Below are 20,447 nucleotides of genomic sequence, written 5' to 3' on the forward strand. Positions count from 1 at the left end.
GATTACAATAACTCAATAACACTGGTACACCTATACAATTTTCAGCAGAATTATTCAATAATTACTATTAAATGCCAAATGCTCATGGTACTGTTCGTCTCTGTATACAGTACATGTACCTTGAAGTGACTTTTTTTTTCATTATTTTTTAACATTTTTTATTTATATTGGGTAAATGGGGGAAAATAGTTACTTCTGTAAAATTTGTACAGGTGTCACTCTCTTTATGCAATAGATACATTCCATAGACATCGCCCAAAGCAGTTCTACTAAGCTCAGAAAAGCCATCAGCACTTCTTTCAACAAAGCACACCAATAATACATCGTGAATTTAATGTCTATCACACTTAACCCATAAACGGTCCAAACTTATACAGTGGTCCCTCGGTAATAGTTGGGCTTGATAGTCGTCCTTTTCAGAAATCGTTGCGTTATTTTAGTCCAAACATTGGCTCGCAAATGGTCAGTTGACTTGCTAATCGTCGTTTGTCCTGGACGTGTACTCATGGCTCTGAGCCGCCTCGGCCTCCCTTCCCAGCCAGTGTGCCATTGTTTACCAGTGAGCGACAGTCCCCTCACGTGTTCATATGAAATATTTCATAATATTCCGTTTGTTTTAGTGCTTGCAAGTGCTAAATAAGCTACCATGGGTCCAAAGAAAGCTCTAAGTGCCAAGCCTTTGGTAAAGAAGGTGAGAAATATGATTGAATTTAAGAAAAACATCATTGAACAATATGAAAGTGGCATACGTGTGGCCGAACTGGCCAGGATGTATAACAAATCCCATACAACCATATCTTCCATCATGGCCAAGAAAAAAAATCAAGGAAGCTGTTGTTGCAAAGGGGGTAAATATGCTGACAAAAATGAGATCACTAGTCTCGAAGAGGTTGAGAAGTTATTATTGGTGTGGATAAATGAGAAGGAGGAAGGAGGAGGAAGAGAGATGGAAGAAGGTGCCTTCTTCAGAAATTAAGGAGATTTTTGCAATGTGGGGTAGGATGGAAAGATTTATGGAGAAACATCACCCTGAGAAGGATGTTGCAAGCCATATTGGCAGCTTGTACAGTGACAGAGTCTTGGCCCATTTTAGGAAAGTTTTAAAGAGACGCCAGAAACAGAGCTCTTTGGACACTTTTTTTGCGAGACAGGACTCCAGTGACTCTCAAGCAGGTCCTAGTGGCATTAAGAAACAGAGAAGAGAAGTAACCCCAGAAAAGGACTTGGTACCTAAGGTGTTGATGGAAGGAGATTCCCCTTCCAAACAGTAACTAATCCAATCTCTCTCCTCCTCCAGTCTTCCATACACTAAGAAGAATCGCCAATAAAGGTAAGTGTTATGCTCTTAATGTTTCATTCATCATGTCCCATTGTATTGTTTATGTACTACATCTATATTTCATGTAAAAAAAATTTTTGTTTTAATACTTCTGGGTGTCAGGAACGGATTAATTGTATTTACATTATTTCTTATGGGGGAAATTGATTCGAAAATCGGCTTTTTCAATAATCGTCGCACTTCCAGGAATGGATTAACAACGATAAACGAGGGACCACTGTATATACATTCACTACCCCAGTGCCCCGAATATTTTGAAAAATAAAAAAATCTTTTTTTTTTTAATGAAAATAAAGAGCACATTTTTCTAAGTGTTATAGGATAAAAAAAAAAGTTAGGGCCAGTACTTACAGAGATATGAGGCCGAGAAGTTGGCACTGGATGCTCACATAATTACAGTTTATAGTAGTTCTTGTCATTTTATAACCAATCTTTGTTCTAACACTAGTATTAGGTACTGAAATTGTACTCACATTGTAACAAACACAGTGACCAGTGGACATTTACACCTGCCTTGGTCATTTACTATTGTCTTGGAATATATACAAAGTATTTATAGATCCCAGCAATGTTTTGGATATGTGGAAGTATATAATAATAATGAGGAGGAGAAGGAGGAGGAGGAGGAAGAGGAGGAGGAGGAAGAAAAGGAGGAGGAGGAGGAGAAGAAGGAGGAGGAGGAGAAGGAGGAGGAAGAGGAGAAGGAAGAGGAGGAGGAGGAGGAGGAGAAGGAAGAGGAGGAGGAGGAGGAGAAGGAAGAGGAGGAGGAGGAGGAGGAGGAGGAGGAGGAGAAGGAGAAGGGGGAGAAGAATACGTAAAAATAGTAATAGGTAATAATAAGTTCCCTTGAAGCATGAACAACAAAATCCACCCCTGACAATGACATGATAAGATGAGATAACATCTGATAAGAGCTGACATTTGATGAGCATACACAAGGGTGCAGTGATAACACTTGATAAGAAAAGATTAGAAGCATCACCCTCATTTGTTTTCAATGGTACACAAACATGTCTGTCAAGCTCCCTGTCTGTCTGTCTGTCTATCCGTCTAGCTCTCTGTCTCAGAGAGAGCCACAGGACTGGGTCGTCACCTTTACTCATATCTTCAAGCAGAGTATAGCACTTTGTCTGGATTTTTTGGGTTATCCTAGGTAATTTACACTATGTATACTTGTATTTATGTGTACCTGTGAGACAGAGATAGATGGAAAGAGATAGAGATAGACAGGGATACACAGAGGCAGATAGACAAAGATAGAGACGAGAGACAGACAGAGATAGACATAGATACAGACAGACAAACGGAGATAGAGCCAGGCCAGCAGCCGCCAGCCACGCAGCTGGCCAGCCAGAATTGTTTCTCTTTACTTAGGGCATAGGTTATAAGACATTCTGAAAGGGTGTTGCACAAATATTGCACATGGGTTATTATCGAGATTTTTTTTATATTTCATCGACATGAAATCAGTAAATTCCAGGTGTTTGCTGTGCTGTTTGCTCTAGCTGGCTCTCATTTGAACTGGTGCTCCCACAAGGTATTAAGTGGTCCCAGATTTTTTCAATAGCGCACACTGACAAGGCATTTCAGGCCAGTCGTGCCAAATTTGAAGGCAGGAAAAATAAAACGTATATATACGTTTGGGGCACTAGCGGTAAAAAACGTATATATACGTTTGGACCGTTTACAGGTTAAAGGATTAACAGTACAAATGGTCATAGCATAATAACAAATTCACTTAAAGCGAACTTGCATTAAGAAAAGGGAACCTACTGGGTATATATACTGTAGAAGATAACTATAACAACTTAAAGGCTGTCATACATTTATGCCTGCAGAATGTACACAGATAAATGTTGTTATGATTATTATTATTATTATTATAATTACCATATTTTCATTGTTATTATTGCCATAATTATTTGTTATTATATTACAGTATTATTATTATTATTTTTATTGTTGTTATTATTACATACAAATACTGCACTATGCATATACATGTACTGTACTGTATGCTTGACCATTACTCTTTAACAGATTTATGGCAAATTGTATCCTGTTTGCATGAACTTAGTGACTGAGGTAGCAGTGTTTGGTAAAGCAGTGAGTAATGGAAGCAGTGACTCTTGTGGACAGACACCTTCCACAGCGTTAATAGTCTGTGCCTCTGGATCAGTTAAGGCAGCCCACTCAAAACTACCCGGCTTCCTGGTCACCCTTTGTCATGTAGCTCAGCCTGTAGTCTGGACTGGAATTATGGAAGGTATGCAACAATGAAAGCTGGAGATTTGTATTGTATTTTAAACTTGAGGATCTAGACATTTTTAATGTAGAAATGTCTGTTTGGCTGGCATTTGTGCAATAAACACTTTGTTGAAGATGATTAACATGGAAGCAAGGTAAAGACCATTTTATGGATTAGGTTTTTAGGTTACATAAACTTGTGAAAATGTTGAAGAATGAGACACTTGTGCAACATTTGGGAATCTTAATTACAGAAACGTTGCATCAGCGATTAAAGAGAAGAATGGTGGAAGATGAGAAGCTTGAAGTAATCAGTCCCTCAGCCTGGAGTCAATGTGTTCAGTCCATCAATCTTGAAAAAAGTGCAGCGCATGCCCAGAGAAGTGGCTTATTTACAGTAGCAGGTGAGTTAAAGCAGCAAGAGGCAGTGTCAACCAGTGGAAAAATCCGCTAGTGTAAACAGGTAATGCCTATAGGTTAGGCAAGAGTTGAAGAATTCCCTGCATCAGGATCCCAAGATGTTGCTGTGTCTGACAGATATGATGTTAATGGGCTAAACACATCAGCTCCAGGCTAAGGGAATGATTACCTCAAACTCCTCCTCATCTTCCACTGTTCTTCTCTGTAATGGACTGAAGAAGCCACTGGCCAGCAAAAAGTTTCTGCAATAAAGATTCCCAAATGTTGCACAAGTGTCTCATTCTTCAACCTGTCAGTTTTCTAAACCATTTACATCATATCTGTCAGACACAGCAACATCTTGGGATCCTGATGCAGGGATTCTTCAGCTCTTGCCTAACTTATAGGCATGACCTATTTACACTAGTGATTTTTCCACTGGCTGACTCTGCCTCCTGCTGCTTCAACTTGCTTATCTACAGTATATAAGCCACTCACTGCACATATGTTGTATGTACTTTTCTCAAGATTGATGGACTGAACACATTGACTCCAGTCCAGGCAGAGGGACTGATTACCAAAAACTCGTACTCAGCTTCCACTGTTCTTCTCTGTAATGGAATGAAGAAGCCACTGGCTGGCAAAATGTTTCCGTAATAAAGATTCCCAGGTGTTGCAGTTATCTCATTCTTCAACTTATTGGTTTTCTAAACCATTTGCATCATATCTTTGAAAATGTATATTTGACCACATATAAGGAAACTGAAATGAAATGAATGCAACATGCCTAGCAATGTGATTCAGTATCTATTTATGTTTGGGCAGCTGGCTGGCTGTCTGTGAAGTGGCCTTAGCCTATTAACCAACTATGTACTGCACAGTTTCTGCATACACCACACATACACACACACACATCTCTTAATAACATGTAACTCACCTGTAGCTTGCAGGTCAAGATGTATGAATGTCTCATTACACCTGTCAGTGACCCTGGCTGAGGAGACTAGTCTAACATCAGCAGTTCAGCATCCACTGCATGAAGTTCTAAAGACAGCAACTTGTTGATAGGTCAGATGGTCTCATTGCCATTTATATTAATCTTCACCATCTTAAGTCATCCTGCTTTATCTTGGTGAATTGAAAATACTGGAGTAAGAAGTCACTTAGCCCTAGACACACAAAAAAAAGGGACACAGGTACAGTATAATGCAATCCTTCATTGATGGCAATTTGCCCCCACACTGGCTTTATCAAGTTGCAAACTGATAAATTTGAGGAGAAAGAATGACCCTATATGTAGGGAGCATTGTGACATGAAGAGCCAGGTTACGTATATTAAAACTAAAACCTTGGGTAGCTTTAAAAACAGGTTGGAGAAATACATGATTGGAAAGTGTGTCATTGGGCATACTGCAGTACTTCTTCACATTTGTATATATTATGAATACCATGTGGGGAAACCACTCTGGAAATTTCCTGGCAAGATATCTATTTCCCACTTAACCCTTTGACTGTCGCGGTCGTATATGTACGTCATGAGAGATACCGTGTTTGACGTATCTATACGCATAAATTCTAGCGGCTTCAAATCGAGCGGGAGAGGGCTGGTAGGCCTACACGAGAGAGAATGGGTCTCAGTGGTCGGTGTGCACCCTGTGAAAAAAATCTGGGACTCAGCGGTGCATTGTGGGAACGCCATCTTGGTAGTCCATTTTCACCATGCCTCGCGGTAAGAAGTTCCTCACTCCTCGGCGGATTGGAGGTCTTTTGTTCCCAAGTGGTAGCTCAAACAGTAATGATAGTGTCAGTGAAAGTGAATTCCATGGTTTTGAAGCGGGTGTGACCAAGAAAATTACCCAGGATAACATAATTAGTGATGAAAACCCAGATGACCCACAACCATCCACCTCTGGTGCTAGGCCGGCTCGTTCATATTCACCTGTACCAGGACGAAAGAGGAAACTATTTGCCCGTGTACAAGACTCAGATGTGAGCAGTGCAAGTGATAGTGATAGTGATTTCAAGGTTATTGAAAGCACTTCTAGTTGTGACAGTGAGGGTGAATATTCCCCAGTGAAACGGCAGTATGTACGACGTCGCATGCGGTCTGGTAGTGTGCCATATGCTCTTCCAAGAGGAAGGAGTACATCTCGGAGCACATCCCGTGGCCCTACACCACGTCCTGATAGTGAAGATGACGATATTGTTACGATGGGTATAAATGATGTGAGTGAGGCAGCAGGCGGTGGTGGTGATAGTGACGGTGCCATGAGTCATGTGACACCAGCAGCGGGCCACGCTAGTGCCCGCGCTGCTGACTCTGCACAACTACAACCTGCTTCGGCCGACCCCACACTCTCACAACCACAACCACAACCTGCACAACCACAACGACATTACAATATCCAGAACGCACCAGCTGACCGCATCTGGGATTGGCATCAAGATGACGAGTTTGTTCCCAATCCCCATGACTTTGATGAAGGACAAAGTGGAATACGGCCATCATGTACACTTGGGAACAATCCCACTGAACTGGAATGCTTTCAGTTGTTCTTCGATGAACCCCTGATGGACATTATTGTCAGGGAAAGCAATACATACTATGAGTACACCATGGCAAACACTATTCTGTCACCAAGATCACGCCTACACCAGTGGAAGGACACAACTGTGGCAGAGATGTATCTGTTCTTTGCCACAATAATGCTTATGCCACATGTGTATAAGCATAGTGTCAGCACATACTGGGCGACAGACCGCCTGATTTCAACCCCTGCTTTCAGTGACATTATACCAGTGAATAGATTTGTGTTACTGTTACGTATGTTACACTTTTCAGACAAAACCAGGCCTGACAGAAGCGACAGGTTATATAAGATCAGACGTGTGTTTATGTACCTGAAACAAAAGTGCTGTATGTATTTTTATCCCTTCAGGAAGCTTGTTATTGACGAGTCTTTGATTTTGTTCAAAGGAAGACTCTCATTCAAGCAGTATATACCAAGCAAGAGGAAACGCTTTGGTATAAAGTTATTTGTTCTGTGTGATTGCAAAACTGGTCTGGTTTTGGATATAATTGTGTACACTGGCGGTAAAACAATGGAAGATACCAGGAAGTTACTGGGTATCTCTGGTGATGTGGTTAGAACAATGATGGAGCCATATCTTGGTAAGGGGCATATTTTATATACTGACAACTGGTACACAAGCCCTATACTCAGTGATTTCTTGCGAGTGAACATGACAGATGTGTGTGGCACAGTGCGTAGAAGTCGTAAACATATGCCTAGGTTCGAAGCTGGCAGTCGTAGAGGTGAAGTGCAGGTGTTTGCTGCCAATGACATCATGGCATTTCGGTGGCATGACAAACGTGATGTCACACTGCTGACATCAGTTCACCGACACGAAATGGTAGAGACTGGCAAGCAGAATAGAGAGACCAAAGAACCTATTGTAAAACCTGCAGCTGTGATGGATTACAACCTCAATATGCGCTTAGTGGACAAATGTGACATGCAGATTGGGTTTGCTGACTGTGTTCGCAAGAGTTATAAGTGGTACATAAAACTGTTTTTCCATCTTCTTGACATTTCCATGCTGAATGCTTATAATATGTATAAGTTGAAGACCAAGAACAAACCCAAATATGGTGAATTTTGTTTGTCAGTCATCAGACAAATAATATTCAAGTACCAAGAAACAACACCTGCAATAGACCAGCGCCCACGAAATTATCAACACATGTCCTCTCGTCTGAGGCCTGGTGATCACTACCCCATACCACTGCCTGCTACTACTGCCAAGAAAAATGCTCAGAAGAGGTGTTTTGTCTGTGGACATACCACAAAACGCCAACAAAAACGCAGAGACACACGTTTTATGTGTGAGGAGTGTAAGACACCATTGTGCTTATACCCATGTTTCAAAGAATTCCACAAGCTGCAGCACTTCTAATAAAGTGTCCAGTGATTGTACATATGTATATATATTATAAAGCAATCGTAATAAACATTTGTTTACATTGTTTGTTTGTGTAAACAAGTTTTAGCAACATTATAATGATACGAGTGTTTTTGCTATAATTGTGTTACATTCAACGAGTGTATATTTGAACATTGCACAATAATTTGGTCTCACAGGCCACAAAAGTTATGTGAAAAAATAAAATAGTGAAAAAAACAAGAAACCATCGAATACAAGTAAATAAAAGTTTACCGGGTGAGCGGCAGTCGCCGCTGTTGCCGCCAGCAGATCAATTTCAGCAAACTTCAGGACTATATCTCGGTAAGTACTGATGGGAAAATTTTTTTTTTGGGACTAAAACAATCAGAAAAATAATCTTAACATTTTCATAAGAAAAAATAATTTTTTTTTTTTCGAATATTTTGCGACACCAGAAACAACTTCAGGATTTGGCCCTTCGACAGTCAAAGGGTTAATAACATAATATACAAGTATGAAGGAGCTCTGCAGTAGGTGCATTGCCCCACTTCTAAGTCATATATTTGTCTAAAAGCTACCCATGGTTTTAGCTTCAAGCTTCAGCATACCTAACCTGACTCTTCACGTCTCTATGCTCCCTATATATAAAATCATCCCTTTTCTCCAAGTTTATCCATTGGTGACCTAATAAAGGTAACTGTGTTGGCAAAACATAATCAATAAAGGTTCACATTATACTGCATCTGTGTCTCTGTTTCCATTGTGTTAATATTTTATACCATTTGTATCCATCACTGCCCTAGACGTTTCACTTTCCATTAATGTGGGATCCCCTGAGCTCAATGTCAGCTTATTACCCTACAGATTAACACCCTTGAGGATCACAAGTAATCATCAGGCCGTGCAAGATTCCACCTCTAACATCATCAATATATTTTTTTTTTTTTTTAACAAACCGGCCATATCCCACTGAGGCAAGTCACCTAAAAAGAAAAACGAAAGTTTCTCTTTTTAAATTTAGTAATGTATACAGAAGGGGTTACTAGCCCCCTCACTCCTGGCATTTCAGTTGCCTATTATGACATAGCTTACGGAGGAAGAATTCGGTTCCACTTTCCCATGGAGACAAGAGGAAATAAACAGGAGGGGTGTTAATGTTGCAGTTTAAAAACTGTAGTGTAAAGCACCCTTCTGGCAAGACAGTGATGGAGTGAGTGATGGTGAAAGTTTTTCTTTTTTGGGCCACCCTGCCTTGGTGGGAATCGGCCAGTGTGTTAATAAAAAAAAAAATAAAAAAGAACTAGTAAGAAAATAGAAGAAAACCCAGAGGGGTGTACAGTGGACCCCCGGTTAACGATATTTTTTCACTCCAGAAGTATGTTCAGGTGCCAGTACTGACCGAATTTGTTCCCATAAGGAATATTGCGAAGTAGATTAGTCCATTTCAGACCTCCAAACATACACGTACAAACGCACTTACATAAATACACTTACATAATTGGTCGCATTTGGAGGTGATCGTTATGTGGGGGTCCACTGTATATATATATATTTTTTTTTTTTTTCAACAAACCGGCCGTATCCCACCAAGGCAGGGTGGCCCAAAAAGAAAAATGAAAGTTTCTCTTTTTAAATTTTGTAATTTATACAAGAGAAGGGGTTACTAGCCCCTTGCTCCTGGCATTTTAGTCGCCTCTTACAACACACACAGTTTACGGAGGAAGAATTCTGTTCCACTTCCCCATGGAGATAAGTGGAAATAAACAAGAACAAGAACTAGTAAGAAAATAGAAGAAAACCCAGAGGGGTGTGTATATATATGCTTGTACATGTATGTGTAGTGTGGCCTAAGTGTAAGTAGAAGTTTATGAGACAGAAAGAAGACACCAGCAATCTTACCAGCATGTAAAACAATTCAGTTACAGGCTTCCGTTTTACATTTGCTTGGCAGGACAGTAGTACCTCCCTGGGCAGTTGCTGTCTACTGACTTACTACCTAGGAAGTTATTAAATATCCACTGCAATTCCTGACTATCATTAGGGTACTGATAGTCAGGGTCTTCAGATGGCCTACTGAACACTATGAAGGGCTTAATCCTCTTTACAAACATAGAATAGGAAATTAGAGCTTCAGTATCATCTTAAGTCATTCTGTACATATGGTAGAAGCTTAATTTTTACTTGTGCCTTGATTTCACCTAAAACAGTCCACACTTCTACAGTATTCATTTTCTTTCCATGCAGCACCTTCTGGAAACATAACCTAACTGTTCTCACCATTTGCTCATTGAGACTACCCTGCCAAGCTGTTTTTGGCAAACATTCAACAGTTCCAAGGTAATTGTGCATCTCTTCAAGAATAGTTTAGAAGGTAGTGTCATTTGGATATGGCTGGGCTTTGAAATTAATTGCAAGTTGATGTATAAAAAAAATATTGATCGGGAATTTTTTTTTTTAAGATGCCGGCCACCTTTCACTGAGGCAGGGTAACCAGAAAAGGGAAACACATTCACCATAACTCATCCAACAGCTGTCTTGCCAAAAGTGCACAGACATCACAATTCATATGATCTTCCAAAGTGCAACATATCCACCCTTCTTCCAGAATGCAAGAACTATACCTCTTACCTCCAGGATTCAAGTATGGCTAATAGGTTTCCCTTCACTTATGTTACCTTGTAAGCACTCTAACAACATGATGAACCATAAACCCACTCATCTTTATTCTGATCTAACACATGCTCACACACACACACATGGGATGCTTCAGAAGGTTTATATAGGAGGGGCTTAGCAGTGACAATCTGGTTGGAAGAGGGGGGTCTAGGGGACTTGTTTTGAAGCAGTATATTATTATTAATGTTATTTTTTTTTTTTAACCAGTCGGCCGTCTCCCACCGAGGTAGGGTGACTCAAAAAGAAAGAAAATCCCCAAAAAGAAAATATTTTCATCATCATTCAACACTTTCACCTCACTCATACATAATCACTGTTTTTGCAGAGGTGCTCAGAATACAACAGTTTAGAAGCATGTACATATAAAGATACACAACATATCCCTCCAAACTGCCAGTATCCCAAACCCTTCCTGTAAAGTGCAGGCATTGTACTTCCCGTTTCCAGGACTCAAGTTTGGCTATATAAAAATAACTGGTTTCCCTGAATCCCTTTCACTAAATATTACCCTGCTCACACCCCAACAGTTTATCAGGTCCCAAATACCATTCGTCTCCATTCACTCCTATCTAACATGCTCACGCACGCTTGCTGGAAGTCCAAGCCCTTCGCCCCCAGGACATCCAGCTTCTTCTCGTTCATAGCATCCACAATCATCTCTTTCTTAGCATTCGCACAACATCCACGCACATTCAGACATCTCACTTTGACAATTTTCTTCTTCTTTTTAGTAATCTGTATAGGAAAAGGGGTTACTAGCCCACTGTTCCTAGCATTTTAGTTGACTTTTACAACATGCATGGCTTACGGAGGAAAGATTCTTATTCCACTTCCCCATGGATATAAAAGGACAAGTAATAAGAACTATTAAGAACATAAGAACATAAGAATGTAGGAACACTGCAGAAGGCCTAGTGGCCCATACGAGGCAGGTCCTTATCAAAACGACCTCTACCTAAAGCTACCCAAGAAATAACTCCCGTACCCCATGACACCAATCAAACCCAGCCCCTCCCACTCATATATTTGTCCAGTCTCTTCTTAAAGCTACCCAAGGTCCTAGCCTCTATTATTATTTGGAGGGGCTTGGGGCTGGCTGATGAAATTTTGGGGGCCGAATGCCATTTTTTCCACTTATAAATGCGTATAAATGCTAAGTAACATGTTTACACTTACATATAATAAGTTAGCAATAGAACTAAGTATTAAAAAACAATAAAAAGTAAAATACACACAGTGGACTCATTACTTACAAAGAAGGCCACTAGCATGCCTAGGCATTTTGGGCAGACTTGTCCTAATTCTTCTTACTCTGTATTGACACAGGTTATGGAACAGTACATTTTAACATACATTATTGCATACTGATATAAACGTTAGGTAACTGAAGTGATTAATTAAATTTATAATAGTGAGGTGGTAATATATGACATATAATGCACCTTAGAGTGATTCTTATTGTGTATAATTTTTATTATCATTATTAATATGCCATCTTCAAGACTAATAAGACACACTCAGTGATTTTAATGTGTACCTGCACACCAGCACAGTGTGTAAGGTTATTTAGGTATAGGTACTGTACATGTAAGTATAATTATCAGAGTATACAGGTCTCCCTCAACATTCGTGTTTTCAACTTTCGCGGGCTTCACACATTCGCAAATTCCCAACCGCCAAATCATATTTATGTTGAGGACTTTGAAGTTGATGAACGATATTGAAAGAGGCATAATTCCCTACAAAACTCTGTAAATATGAAGAAACTGTCTCAGTTGCCCATCACAATGTTCTTTACAAGGAAGTCTGCCACTACAGTCCCCATCCCTTTACCCAAGGTCCTATCTATGCTAAAACCTTGGGTAGTTTTAAATTTGGGTTCGATAAATACATGAGTGGGAGGGGTTGGATTTCAGTGGGACTTGCACGTGGGTAAACAGAATTATAAAAGCTTAGGTAGCATTGAAAATTGAGATGGGAAAATATTCTGTTAATGTGATGGATTTTGAAGGACCTGCCTAGTATGGGCCAGCAGTGTTCCTCCTTCCTTATGTTTATATGTTCTTATAACCATACTAGGCAGACTGTTGCACTCATCAGCATAAGAACATAAGAAAGGAGGAACACTGTAGTAGGCCTGTTGGCCTATACTTGGCAGGTCCTTAACAAATCCAACCCACTAACAGAATAAATGCTTACCAAGCAATAAGCTTTGAGAATTCTATCTACTCATGTCCAAGTCCCACTCAAATCCAACCTCTCTCACTCATGTATTTATCCAACCTAAATTTGAAACTACCCAAGATTTTAGCTTCGATTGGACCTTGGGTAGCTTTAAAAAGAGATTGGACAAATACATGGGGGGAGGAGCATGTATGTATATACAATATATATTTTACGATGTTTTCATGTATTTTATGATTGTTTATGGTTCAATAGGTTAAGGAAGCAGTATTGTATTAGATTTTCCTACAATATACAGTGGACCCCCGCCTTATGATATTAATCCGTTCATGAGAGCTCATCGTAAGACGAAATTATCATATGGCGAATTAATTTTCCCCATAAGAAATAACGGAAATCAAATTAATCCGTGCAAGACACCACAAACTATGAAAAAAAAAAATTTTTACCACATGAAATATTAATTTTAATACACACAAACTTAAGAAGACATGCACAGTTAATACTCTACTAAGAATACAATACATGACACTTACCTTTATTGAAGATCTGGTGATGATTGATGGGATGGGAGGAGGGGAGAATGTGGAAGTTGTTATTGTTTAGAAGGGGAATCCCCTTCCGGGGTTACTTACCTTCTTCTTTTAATGCCACTAGGACCAGCTTGAGAGTCACTGGACCTCTGTCACACAACAAATCTGTCCATAGTGGTCTGTACCTCCCATTCCTTTAAGATTTGCCTAAAATGGGCCACAACATTGTCATTGTAATAGTCACCAGCACAGCTTGCAATAGCTGTGTTAGGGTGATTTTCATCCATAAAAGTTTGCACTTCAACCCACTTTGCAGACATTTCCTTAATCTTTGAAGTAGGCACAATGGATTCCATAACTGGCATAGGCTTCTCAGGGTTAGCCCCAAACCCTTCAAAATCTTTCTTAATTTCCATACTAATTCTCACCCTTTTTACCACTGGGTTGGCACTAAAAGCTTTCTTGGGGCCCATGGTGACTTATTTTGCAGCTGCAATCACTAAAAACACTGTGATAATATGAAATGTACTGAATGTATGCATGGATGCGACTGCACTGGCTGGCTTGTAAACACTGGCACCCACGGGGCAGCTGAGGCCACGCGTGGGACCCGTCCCGGATGAATTGTGCGAGGCGAGGCAAAATTTTTGCGTTCAAATGTATCGTATGGCGGATTTAACGTAACGCGATGTCATCGTAAGGCGGGGGTCCACTGTATTGGGGCACCAAACATTCACGATTTTTCAACATTTGCGAGGCTCTTGATCCCCAAACCCTCTTGAATGTTGAGGGAGACCTGTATATAAAATATGAAATACTGTAACTTTAAAATACTTGAAGTTTTGGAAAGTTTCCAGATATAATGGAGAGACGCAGAGCTAATGGGGAATGTAAACCAACTAAGTGGCGCATGGTGACCATATTAGAGTCAGGTGGGGGAGCCGTATAGCAAGTTTTGGTCACAATTTGAAATGTCTGTATTAGTAGAATGACGTAAGGCAAAACGCTGTAAAGTGGGGCCCTACTGTACTCTGATATATACGTCTGTTTTACCTCTTGAGATAATTTTTTTTTCTTTCCACAGATACCCTAACACACCACTTATCTTTTTTTTCCCTTCATTTGTTCTCTAGTTCACTCCATTTTTCACAAACCTATCTGTCAACAAGTCCATTCCCAATTATCTAAATACATTAACTTTCAATTATTTCTTTTATAAAAGGTCAGCCAAAAGTGTGTAAAAAAAGAAAGAAAGAAAAATATCCAGTAAGGCTGGGACTGGCTTTGTTTACAATTCAGACAGACACCAGTAAACCTCAAGTATTTTTTTCTAAACAGATTATAGATTAGTGCTGAAGATTAGGTGTTGTTCTCCTAAAATGTGCCTATGAATGTCTTTTGTTCCCATGTACTAACACTCTGTGTGCGCATTATCGCTCTTGACCACAATTCTAGAGTGGTATATTGATGTCTTTTCTCCCTATAGTTTCTGTTATGGATATCCTAGAGTAAATTTTTAAACTATTATATAATTACTATGACCTATGATTCTTTACTAGCACTCACTAACACTGATACAGTGACTTCATAATTTAGTAATACATTTATCTTTCTTTTGATTATTATTATAATCATGGGGAAGCGTTAAACCCGTAGGATTATACAGCGCTTGGAGGGAGGAATGGAAGGTATTCAGTCAGGGAACTGGAACACAGATCCAATTCCTTAGATCAAGAACCCCTCACCAGCATCAAGGAACCTCCCTTGAGGGACTTTTTCATATTTATTAGTGTACCCTTATATAGTACATCCTCTCCTCACTTAACGATTGGGTTATGTTCCTAAGAGTAGGTCGGTAAGTGAATTGGTCATTAAGTGAGGAGCATATTATACTGGTAGTGGGTTTGTGTCAACCATCTTTAGATATTTTTTTAATGTCACCATATATAACATTTCTGGTATATTTTTAAATGTTTATACAGTAGTTTGCTGTATACTGTAATAAAGAGAATAGAGGAAATCAGCTCTTATATACATTATTTAGGTTTGCATACTAGTTGGAGAGCTGGTCATATGTCTGAGTGGTTGGTAAATGAGTACATTGCTAAGTGAGGAGAAGCTGTATTTAGTTTTGCAGTATTCAGCCAACAGTCACTAATTTTATCTTCATTGCTTCTGAATTAGTCATTAACTTAAACAACCATGTAGCCAGTGTGTTTCAGTTCTGCTTGTCTTCTAGGTTTCCTGTATTGATCATGGGTTGTATGGATTTCAGCGCACACTTTTACTTGCTGCAATAAAGTTGCTAATGTTTGTGATTGCATTTCACTTTAAGTTCCAAATGTGGTCATTTGTTGGATTCTGCTTGTTGGTGCTCTACCCAGGTGAATAGTGCTGTTGACCTCTTCTGGCAGTTGATATCTTCATTGACACTCTACCACCACTTGGTTACACTGTATATTTATTATTATAAATAGAGCCATATGGTAAGATATCTTTCTCATTATTTACATGATTATGTTAATATCTCTTGGTTGACCTCTTCTTTTTATAGCATTTTGCCAGTTTAATTCACTACATTATTAATCTTTCCTAGTGACAAGAAGGTTAATTAGTGTTAATATTTAGCAGTACATACCTGTACTGTACACTACCTGGTGTATTCTGTGAGTACACAGACCACTTCTCAGTGTGTGTTCACCACCATTACCATTCCCATTTACAGTATAGTATGTATATGAAATTTTTTCTTCTGATTTAAATGCATTTTATTATTATTTTGGATTGTTTCTTTTTTGTATACCAGTGATAAAATTCAAAAAGCAAAGAAATAATGTAGTTTAGAATACTGATAGATATGAATTATTTCAGTTGGTGATACATCCGTTATTGTGGTTGTTGGCAAGAATGCAATTATGGCCATTGGAAAACCAGTACCATCATCAGTATTACACACTTCCACTACAAGAGATGAAAACTATGGTAAAGGCAACTTACATTGGTCTACAAGAACTCTTACAACAGCAGCAGTAACATGTTATGGTCAGAAGAATGCTCTTGTTTTTTCTGATGGTGTTTCATGCTGGCTGTGTCGTATTACTGCTGTAGGCGGTGATGAAATGGAAGTGGAGTGCCATGAGTTATCATATAATGGAGTTATGCAAATTACTTGTAAAAACATGGACTGTATTGAAATGTTAACATGTGATGGACGAAAATATCAGTGTTGCTGGAAAGTTCTGACTGAAAATAATAAAAGTGAGAATAAGGTATGCTCCAACTTGATGAGCAGTGAACTGCCTAACACAGTGGAGGGGATGATGACTGGCATCCAGCAGTGCTCACAACTCATGTATGATGAAGGTAAAAGCATCTGTTCCTTGGATATCTATCTTAGACAGTTGAGCCTGGCACACAGACTTTTAACAGAACCACGCCTCCCCCTATTTTCAACAAGTGTCAGAGTGGAACACAGCATTATGCAAAGCAGTTCTTACTTTGCACACATACAGTTCAGTAAACCAAAAGCCAACATTAATTTAGAGGGAAAATGGTGGAGACTTTGTATAGTTGTTCCTGGGTATAATGGTGATTATTTTATTAGTGCAAAGCTTGATAGTAAATGTTTTGCAACTGGTATGGGTATGTCTGTACCTATACCAGCACTCAATCTTAAAAATAGCCTAAATAGCATAACTATTAAATGTTACTTGGTATTAGAGCACTTCTCATCATTTCAGCCAGTGTGTCAAGTCTTTGCATGTCAAGCAGAAGTTGACATTTTTCATTTCCTCACTTGTCAGCGTAAGTTAAGTACTGCAAGTCTTTCTTTTCAAACATCTGGCATTAGTTTATATAAGACATTTGAAGAGCAAGCCTTTGGAAATTACAAATCTAATATTAATCAAAATCCAGTTCCTTTTTGCAAGGTTTGCACATCATACATAACTCATGAAACAGTTACATCTTTATTTGAATCTTTATTTGGTCTCATTCCACCATTAAATCTTGAACAGAAAAACAGTGAGAAAAATATTCTTCATGTTTCCCTGTGGTATCATGATGACCGCATTGATATTCATTGCTCCATCAAAGATGACAGAACATTACTTACCTTTGAGGGTCCAAATCCATCAGTGGTGCTGTCATTAAGAGCAGCCATAGAGAGGAGGGTAATGGATCTTGGACTACCCTCCAGATCAGTGACTCTCACTCCAGAAGTCCTGAGACAAGCTCATCTTGTCCATAGGATATCAAATTTTGAAGCCAATTCTTGTACAACACCAGCATTTGTTAGCCACTTTCATCATGCTGTTACACAGTTAATATCACTCTTGCCCCTATAACCATTTTAAAATTATTTTTAATTGTCTAATAAGCAACTAATAACTTTTATAATGTGAGAAAAATAAAATGTGAACTACCATCTGATATTTTTGCATTTCTCATTGTCCATAATTACTGCTCTTGTAAAAGAAATGTATGCCAAATGGGGGGAAGTGCAAAATGTTCTTGAAAAATATCACCCAGACAAAGCTGTAGCAAATCGTGTTATAAACCTGCTGAATGATAATGCTATGTCTCGCTTCAGAAACATTTTAAAACGCAGGCAAAAGCAAATTTTATTAGACATTTTTCTAGTGAAACAGAGACCCAGGGAGTCTCAGGAAGAAAGCACAAAGACAGAAAAGAGAAAGAACCCCAGAAGCACAGTTACCTGCCATTTTTATGGAAGGTGATAAACAATAACATCTTCCATCTTCCACATACACCATCAACTCTCCAGTTACAGGTAAAATGAGAATAAATTTGCATTATTTCATCTATTTATTGTGTTTAGTTTCTTTCTTTTCTAGATTTATGCATGCTAGACTTGTAAACTTTGTGTTAAAATGCTTTTGTAAATGTAATTTTCGGGGTCTGAAATGGATTAATCTAATTTACATTATTCCTTATGGGAAAAATTCATTCGGTACTCGAACAGATCGGCACTCTAAGTGAGGGTTCCAGTTTGGAATCCTCACCTAGCCAAGCTTGTAAGGAAACTATAGAAAGTGCAAAGGTTTGCAATAAGACTTGTCCCAGAGCTAAGGGGTATGTCCGATGAGGAGAGGTTAAGAGAAATTGACTTGATGACACTAAGACAGGAGAGATTGGGGGGATACGATAATGACATATAAAATACTGAGAGGAATCGACAAGATGGACAGAGACAGTATGTTCCAGAGATGGGACACAACAACAAGGGGTCACAGATGGAAGTTGAAGACTCAGATGAATCACAGGGATGTTAGAAAGTATTTCTTCTGTCACAGAGTTGTCAGGAAGTGGAAGCAGGATCCATACATAGTTTAAGAAGAGGTATGATAAAGCTCATGGAGCAGGAAGAGTGACCTAGTAACGACCAGTGAAGAGGCAGGGCCAGGAGCTGTGACTAAACCCCTTTAACCATAACTAGCTGAGTACAACTAGGTGAGTAAACACACATTGGAGTATGCAGCACCAGTTTGGAATCCACACCTGGTCAAGCACGTCAAGAAATTAGAGAAAGTGCAAAGGTTTGCAACAAGACTAGTTCCAGAGCTAAGGGGATTGTCCTACCAAGAAAAGTTAAGGGAAATCGGCCTGACGACACTGGAGGACAGGAGGGTCAGGGGGGGGCATGATGACATAAAATACTGCAAGGAATTGACAAGGTGGACAAAGACAGGATGTTCCAGAGATGGGACACAGAAACAAGGGGTCACAATTGGAAGTTGAAGACTTCTATGAGTCAAAGGGATGTTAGGAAGTATTTCTTCAGTCATAGAGTTGTCAGGAAGTGGAATAGCTTAGAAAGTGACGTAGTGGAGGCAGGAACCATACATAGTTTTAAGATGAGGTTTGATAAAGCTCATGGAGCAGGGAGAGAGAGGACCTAGTAGCAATCAGTGAAGAGTCAGGGCCAGGAGCTATGACTACCCCTGCAACCATAAATAGGCGAGTACATGAGCGTACAGAAACAGGAACACATGCAAGTACAAACGTGCGCGCACACACACACACACACACACACACACACACACACACACACACACACACACACACGAGAGTACACAAACACGACAGCAAAGAAATGAATGAGATACTAAAGTTCCAGTATGACTTGGTGTTTTGTGATCCTTTAACCAGACAAGAGTTGTCACCCTAAATTAATATTTTATGACCGAGACTCAAAATTTGGTCAATTCAAAAATTTCTGATATTATCCTAACACATATGACTTCAAAGAGGCAATAAATGACATGCCCATATACTCTGCCCCAGGCCCAGACTTGTGGAACTCTGTGTTCACCAACAACTGCAAGAAGCTTCTGCCACGTGCCTTGGAGAGGAAGCATGGACACGGGTCATCCCACAGTCACTAAAAACAGCAGACAGCCCCACTCCACAATTGGGGCAGTAAAGCAACTGCAAAGAATTACAAACTGATAGTGCTAACATCCTGTATCATAAAAATCTTTGAAAGGGTTCTAAGAAGCAAGATTGACACCCATCTAGATATCCATCAGTTACACAACCCTGGGCAACATGAGCTTAGAACAGGCCACTCCTGCCTGTTCCAACTGCTGGACCACTATGCTCTGGAGTACAAACAAAATGTGGATGTAGCATACACAGACTTTGCAAAAGACTTCGACAAGTGCGACCATGGTGTAATAGCACACAAAATGCATGATAAAGGGATAAGAGGAAAAGTTGGTAGATGGATCTATAATTTCCTAACAAATAGAATACAATGAGTAATAGTAAACAGAATAAAGTCTGAGGCAGCTATGGTGAAAAGCTCTGTTCCACAAGGCACAGTACTTGCCCCCAGCCTGTTCCTCATCCTTATATCTGATATAGGGATGTAAGCCACAGCACCATGTCCTCCTTTGCAGATGACACCCAAATTTCCATGAAGTGTCCTTCATCGAAGACACTGCAAGACTCCAAGTGGACATCAACCAAAGCTTTAAATGAGCCGCAGAAAACAATATGAAGTTCAGTGAAGAGAAATTTCAATTACTCCGATATGGAAAACTTGAGGAAATTAAAACTACATTATAGTATAAAACAAATTCCAACCACATGATAAAGTG

At 39.5% G+C, this 20,447-nt stretch overlaps 1 protein-coding gene across 7 annotated transcripts in view; it reads left to right on the forward strand.

Annotated features, from left to right (window-relative positions):
• Positions 1 to 17,754, forward strand: part of LOC128691718 (uncharacterized) — a 29,477-nt gene extending 11,723 nt beyond the window's left edge. For 6 of the 7 annotated variants that reach the window (XM_070079652.1, XM_070079647.1, XM_070079664.1 and 3 more), the window contains 3 exons: positions 3,380 to 3,605; positions 3,841 to 3,990; positions 16,195 to 17,754. In XM_070079652.1, the coding sequence (XP_069935753.1) occupies positions 3,380 to 3,605; positions 3,841 to 3,990; positions 16,195 to 17,669 (1,851 nt within the window). In that variant the 3' untranslated portion in view covers positions 17,670 to 17,754. The remainder of the gene's footprint in view (positions 1 to 3,379; positions 3,606 to 3,840; positions 3,991 to 16,194) is intronic. The other variant, XM_053780603.2, reaches the window with a different exon arrangement.
• The last annotated feature ends 2,693 nt before the right edge of the window (positions 17,755 to 20,447 follow it).

Source organism: Cherax quadricarinatus, chromosome 6 (assembly GCF_038502225.1).
Source record: "Cherax quadricarinatus isolate ZL_2023a chromosome 6, ASM3850222v1, whole genome shotgun sequence".
NCBI classification, from domain to species: domain Eukaryota; kingdom Metazoa; phylum Arthropoda; class Malacostraca; order Decapoda; family Parastacidae; genus Cherax; species Cherax quadricarinatus.